Here is a 7,145-nt window from a genome sequence, read left to right on the forward strand (position 1 = left end):
AGAGTAGGCAGTGTAATAAATGGATGGATGCATGGATGATTACCATTTTGTTTTTGTTTTTTGAAGGACAATCTCTCCCTTTCGCCCCCTATTCTATACGAGGGGTGTTTTTGAATGGGCGATCAGAACAGGCAAAGGTTCTGGAACGTTACGTTTCCCGTGTTTGTGTAATATATTGTAAAAATGAAGCAAAACATTCTTCTTCCAAAATAGGCTTTCAGAGTTGCAATTCGCAAAATTGTGTCAAATGGCCTCTTCGAGATGGATGGGCGCCCGCGGAGCAGCCAATGCGCTCGCTGAAATTTGTAGCTCCTATTTCAAGAATGACTGATTGATTTCTGATTTGAGATTGCCTCATTTGTTACTGCCGATGACAGTCAAAGGTTCACATTAGCTGAGCTCCAAAGTTTGTTGATAAGCTCAATTCCGTCTATTCATCACTTAGAAAACTGCTTGCCACTTGAAGGAGAAGGAACCAAAACCACAAAGAAGGAAGCAGACCTCTTCTACATCCCACCTTGGCCGGCAAAACTGTTTGTGTGAGCACATCGAAGACACCAGCATGTGACTTCGAAACTTGTCAGAGCTGCAACCTCTCTGCGGTCCACTTTGATGCCCAGTAGCAGGTGAATGAAGTTCTTCACTGAGCTGATGTTACCATGACTTACCGGTACTTTGTCAGTAGATACTACAGTTTGTGTTGCATCCTCTACTTTCTTCTAGGTAAGAAGAGAGGTATTGGGCCAATCAATATTGTCGTGCGTTTATCACGTTTCACTCTTTTTTTTGCCTTTGCAGAGTGCAGCTTTGCAGCGAAAGTGGAGGTTAAAGTTGGGGCAGACATCACTTTAACGTGCAAGTACGACGCTCGCTACTATGGCAAGCTGTCAGTGTGCTGGGGTCGAGGTCCACTCCCCAGCAGGGGCTGCGCCAACGAGGTCATCAAGACGGACGGAACATCGGTCACCAGCAGATCTTCAGAGCGCTACCTGCTCATGGGTAACATCGTGGAGGGAGATGTGTCACTGACCATCAGACGGGTTGTGGAGAGCGACTTGGGCGTGTACGGCTGCCGTGTGGAAATCCCAGGCTGGTTCAACGACCGCAAACATCAGATGAGCCTGATGGTGGTTCCAGGTGAGAACCAAATTGTATTCGATTGTCAGGCAAAAGTACTCACACTCTGTACTTCAGACATACTTTAGTGTTGCTCTGGTACAGACATAAAGGAACTGATTCAAGTCAAGTTGCATTTATTTATAAAAAACGTTATAACCAAAGAGTCTCAAAAGGCTTCACAGTTCGCACACATCAATAACATAGCCTGGTCTAAACAGCGCATCCAGGCATGGAAAAACTCATAATCACATGATATTAAATGCTCAATGATTCAACTCCTTTACTGAAGTAAAACATAAATTAAAAATGACTGCCTCTGAAATGTATTTGAGTCAATTATACAGCACTTTTTAAGTAAATTGGTGTAACAATAAACTTTAGCACACAAAACTTATCAATTTATATCATACAGAGGTGAAAAAATAATAATACTGGTCACACTATTCAAAAATCCATGATTGACTTTACATCTTTATCGAGCTGTTTACCTGTTTTACGTTGCATAGTTCAGAAAATAATTTTGGACAAAGTGAGGTTTAGAAAGTATAGATATCTGTTTTCAAATTAGAAAAATTAAAACTTTGTCAGAATATGAGCCTACTAAAGCACAATTATTTCTTCTGTCTTTGAACCATCCTCGAGGACCACCTTGGTCAAAGAAAGGGTCAGAAAATGTGCGCACCGTGTAGCTCTCCAGCCAAAGTGATGACAGCTTCATTGTGATTGCATACTTAATAGCAATTCTACCTCTTTAGCGCAGCCTGATGCACTCAAGGTGGAGATGCAAGAGGTCAGAGACAGAACTGTCACCGTGAGCTGGTCTCATGTGTTTGACGGCGGGAGGCCCATCGAGTCTTATAGGATTGACCTCAAGAGCAAAGAGGGTACGCCAAATCTTAGCATAACCTTTCATTTTCTGAGGACAGTGTCTCATTTCACACTTGTGGTTTTTTTCTTCTGCCACACAGCTCTTTGGGATACCGCAGTGACAACTCACATGTCAAATCCAAACCTGACTCGGGTCACCCTCGTGGACTTGCGGCCAGCTAAGTATTATAGCCTTCGCATGTTTGCAATCAACAGTCAGGGCATAAGTGATGCCAGTAATGTTCTCACAGTCGCCACAGAAGAAGCAGGTAAAGTAGAAAGTTACAAAGTAGCATTTTTGGCTTATTCAGGTGAGATTTTCGTCCATTTTATATCACCGTTGTCCTGTCATTTCTTTACTGCTTAGCGCCAGATGGCCCGCCACTAGACATGCATCTCCAAGCGTTCTCGTCCACAAGCATCAGAGTGTCTTGGAAGGTAGCTATTTTTGATCATTTATATCCAAAATCCTTCAACAAAAACAGATGGATGAATGTATAAAAAAACCCACACATTTTTAGTAAATTGCTACTCTTTGAAAATGTCCCCATGGTTAGCTGGTAAGATTTTGAAGTGTCATTTTAAGTGAAGTACTTGTCGATTCAGATTTGTAAAATTGTGAACAACTACCTATAGTGTGTCGCACTTCAATGTCATTTATTTTCACTTTTAAAGGGACTTTAGACTTGTTGATAACGATAATGATTGTGTTAACTGAAGCCTCCTAGGTCCGACCTGAGAAATGGTGTTATACAAAGTTACAGCGTCAGCTACAGAGAGTACGACCCTGTCGGCAGACATTTCAAATGGTGGCAGCGGCAAAGTGTCACGGCCACAAAGCCGCAAGAGAGCCTCATCCTGAGTGGATTGAGGCCTTCCACACAGTACAGTGTGCTGATAAAGGCCCAGACCAACGCAGGACTCGGGCCTGCATCGAGCGCGCCCCTCTGCTCCACTTTGGCTGACAGTGAGTTATTATAGAATTACTTTTACCGTAAATGTGCACTACTGTGCAAAACTCGAAAGCATCATTACATTTCTTTCGTTTTATGCAATTATACATGATTTTATACGGGTGCATCTTGATAAACTGGAGTCTGAAAACTCTTCAGTAAAAAAGTGAAAGTGAAAGGATTATGGGCCTATTTTCCATTTGCTTGAGTCAGAAAAGTTGTATGGCTTCACACTTTCTCCCAACATCTAAAAAGTGTCACTTATGCTATTTCAGTAAAAAAAAAAGTGAAAGTGAAAGAATTATGGGCCTATTCTTCCATGTGTTTAATTCAGAAAAATTGCATGGCTTCACACTTTCTTCCAGCATCTAAAAAGTGTCACTTACGCACCTTCTGGGTGTAACGCTAACAAATCCGTCAGTGCCCACATTCTCTCAGACTTAAGTGTCTTTTGGCATCTGCACTGCAGAGGCTGTACTGAGGTCGAGCGTCTTTGAATGCAAAACATCATGCTGCACGTTTTGAGTGTTCCTACTATGTTCTAGTGCTAGCCGAACGTTGACATGACATTTATGGCGAATAAGTTGGGGAGGACAATCAGGATGAGGAGCAGTAATAATATAAGAATTATTCTTATTATTTGGTGTTTCTTGATGAATAAAACTGCCTGCTGTTTCCCTCACAACCAATTTTTATGGACAGTCCTAAAATAGCGGTGACAACCTGTAATTTAGCGATGACGGAAGCACAGTTAAATTAACAATTACAGAGTGACGGACTGACGACTGACATCCTCAGCCAGTCTGAACTAATGACCGACTGGTGATGATGGACTGGCGGAATTTACTGATGAGTCCATCACTGCCAATTAATAGAATTTTCTGTTGTTCAGTCTTTCTATTTGAGAGCTTTCTTAACCCATGTGGCTATGTTGTGACAAAATCCAAATTTCATGTGCAAAACAGTGTGATGTTTCGCCTTCGCTTGGCGCTAGACTTATTACGGCTTCATCAAAGTAGACCGGAGAGTGTACCGGTACATTTACAGATACAGAATGTGGATCTCGCATGAAGGCGAATACAGTCACTTTTTGTGACTTTACATTACAAACACGCAAATGATTTTTAACACCATGTAGAAAATAATTAGGAATTGGCCCAACTTCTTTTCAGCTCTCCCAACATCCACCCAGGCAACAGTCAACACACTCTTCACCATTACATGGCCGATGCCAGACACCACAAGGTTCATCTCAGGTACTTATGACACACACTCGGTTAACAAATTCATGACGGGAAATGATAAAAATGTTATAACAGAATTTTCCTATGCGAACCAGAAAAAAATAATGAAGACAAGGTACAGTGTAAGTATAGTATATTATGGTAAATTACTATTATTAATGGGACAATTCTGATTATGACCATAGTAAACGGAGTTAAAAATAAATGCATAAACTATTTTCTTACTGTGTTACAATGTTTTTCTGTGGTGAAACTTTTCAAGTATTTCCAAGCACGCTGAAGTTACATATTCTTTCTGGTAGAAATCTACGTAGCGCCTTTTTTTTGTATTCACAGATGTCACAACTCCAGCTGCAAATGTGAATGCCAGCGAGGCATGGGAACAAAGCGCAACAGGTTTTTCCTCAGGTACCACATTAGCCTCTTCTGCAGGCAGAATAATTTGATTCAATCTGAATATATGTTTTTGGCCACCTGTGTCTTTGTCAGTTCCTCCAGATCCCCCTGTTGTTGAGTTGAAGGAGGTTCGAGACAATACAGTTTCTCTCTCCTGGACTCCTGGGTATGGCGGAGATGCCCCCATTTCCGGATATTTTCTTGAGTATAAAGCCTTGAATGGTAAGATATAGTATAATCAGTAAAATTACTCAAACAATATTTATAAAGCACATATTGACTTTTTTGTCTATCTAGTGCAAGATTGACTTCTGTTCCAACAATGACAGGCTCATGGGATGTTAAAAAGACAGTCGTGGACTTCAGCCCAAACCAGACAGAGGCCACCATCATAGAGATCAATCCCTCCACATACAACATCCGCATGTTTGCCAAGAGCAGTCTGGGTATAAGTAAAGCGAGCAACATCCTTACTTTCACGACTGGAGAAACAGGTGACGATGTGACTTTTTCTGACCAATGTTACCCATGTTGAATAACAATTTCTCTTACAAAAGGAAAACTACCACTTTCTTCTTAGGACTACTGGCTGATGCAAAAAATGACCTCATCTATCAGAAAAGGGGGGAAAATGTTGTAGCATTGCAAGATTTGTTTGAATTGTTCTAAGAAAAAGTTGTAATGTTACAAGAATTAAATGTATTGATAAATTTTTCAAGAATTATGAAAACTATTAGAAAAAAATGTCAAAACTCACACATGATTGTAAATATTTAATCTCAAACTTGTTTACTACATTGTACAATGAATATTTTTTCAACTTTTTTGTTAAGCAAAACAACAAGACTTTATTTCTGAACAATACAATTTCAATCCCCAAAATTTACTCTGTCATTTTCTTTGTGGCTTCCACAGGTCACCAGCAGGATGTTTTCTCAACACCCACAACCAGTAATACTCATGCTGCAGTAAGTATGAATCAACATATTTAAGTTTTACACTGTGTGGTCAGGCCTGGAGTGGCCCATCTGGAGCACCAGGAAATTTCTCTGTGCGCCAGGCAAATTGAGGGGTTGCTGAGGTACCGGCCCAAGAGGTTTCATCTTATGGCCCGCAGTTTCATTGTGAAATTAGCAAAGAAAGCCTTCATTAGTCCTAGTTGATTGCAGGCCAATTGCAGGGCACACATAGACGAACAACCATTTGCACTCACAATCACACTTCGGTTTAATTTAGAGTGTTCTAATCACAGTCACAAGTGTTAATTGTCACTTCAACAAAGCATGCTCGGCATGTTGCTTCTCTAATGACGTGCCGTGTTGCGTTAATGACATCAAAGTAATAACCCTCTAGAAAATGCCACAAAGTGGTTTATTCTGAAACAGAAATACAGATATATTTTTTTGTTAAATTGAAATTAATCTTAATTTCCGTGCTTTGGTATAATGTCCTTACGTGAGAAGTTTAGTTCATGTAGTTTGCATATGCACAGTGGCTGAAAATTAGTCCTTGTGTGTGGTAATACAATTTTTTTTAAAATTGTCTTACTGTCTTACAAATGTCAAATACAGTACAGTAAATTGAACAGCTGCATTGCATTGCATTGCCGCCTTGTGGGGTAAAGATGAATGAAGGACAGGTGGTTTGTATTTTTTTTTAATTATTTTTTATTTTTTTAATCTTTAAACATGACCGTTTATCTTATAGACGAGCTCTGAGAACGGTGGAAATGGCCGCATTGTTGCCATCGTTTTTCCACTTGTGCTGGTGTTGTTGATTCTTGCCATTGTGACTACATGGCACCTGAGACGTGAGTATGCTAAATGAGCGAGAGATACTTCGGATCCAGCAAGTCCCTTTGATGAACTGTCCCGCGTGTGTGCCCTCACAGGTACGAAAGTGAAAAAAGGCAACCCCAGCCTGTGAGTGTCTGCATCCTAGTCACTAAATTCCTTTTCAAAGGCATGTTTGACTTGATCAAATGCGTTCTCTTTTACAGGTGGCTGAGCCGCGGAGTAATACTTTACAGAGGTTCTGAGTCCATGCAGGAGCTGTGAGACATGACTCTTTAAAAGATGTCAACATGAATACCAGCGATAGCAATATGCTTTCCTTTCATTTTGTACTGTATGCCTACTGTGAAACATGGAGGAGTATGGCCCTTATAAATGGCTTGCCGTAGTGGAGCCTTATCAGTATGTTACTGTATCCCAGTATATTAGTGTATCATCAATAAATAAATAAATACATTGGACGTGTTTTATATTGTATCACTGAGGTCATAGGCTCGCAAGTCATTGAGATCTCATGCTTCTTCATTTACCGCTTGATCCTCACTAGGGTGGCGGGGGGTGCTGGAGCCTATCCCAGCTGTCTCTGAGCAGTAGGCGGGGGACACCCTGAATCGGTTGCCAGCCAATCGCAGGGCACACAGAGACGAACAACCATTCACACTCACACTCACACCTAGGGACAATTTAGAGCGTCCAATCAGCCTGCCACGCATGTTTTTGGAATGTGGGAGGAAACCGGAGCACCCGGAGAAAACCCACGCAGGCCCGGGGAG

At 41.1% G+C, this 7,145-nt stretch overlaps 1 protein-coding gene across 2 annotated transcripts; it reads left to right on the plus strand.

Moving 5' to 3' along the window:
- Positions 1–453: 453 nt before the first annotated feature.
- Positions 454–6,828, plus strand: LOC127610498 (cell adhesion molecule DSCAML1-like). 2 transcript variants are annotated; one of them, XM_052080714.1, is made up of 14 exons: positions 455–723; positions 799–1,137; positions 1,875–2,003; positions 2,088–2,255; positions 2,354–2,424; positions 2,707–2,953; positions 4,112–4,195; positions 4,520–4,591; positions 4,673–4,801; positions 4,909–5,073; positions 5,495–5,547; positions 6,287–6,389; positions 6,471–6,501; positions 6,579–6,828. In XM_052080714.1, exons 1-14 carry the CDS (start codon positions 660–662, stop codon positions 6,634–6,636), a joined length of 1,713 nt encoding a protein of 570 aa, XP_051936674.1. In that variant the 5' UTR covers positions 455–659; the 3' UTR covers positions 6,637–6,828. The 2 variants fall into 2 exon arrangements, 1 of the variants encoding a protein (XP_051936674.1); XR_007964877.1 differs by lacking the exon at positions 6,471–6,501 and having other exon boundaries at positions 454–723; positions 6,287–6,470.
- Positions 6,829–7,145: the final 317 nt, after the last annotated feature.

Source organism: Hippocampus zosterae, chromosome 1, assembly GCF_025434085.1.
Source record: "Hippocampus zosterae strain Florida chromosome 1, ASM2543408v3, whole genome shotgun sequence".
In the NCBI taxonomy this organism is placed as follows: domain Eukaryota; kingdom Metazoa; phylum Chordata; class Actinopteri; order Syngnathiformes; family Syngnathidae; genus Hippocampus; species Hippocampus zosterae.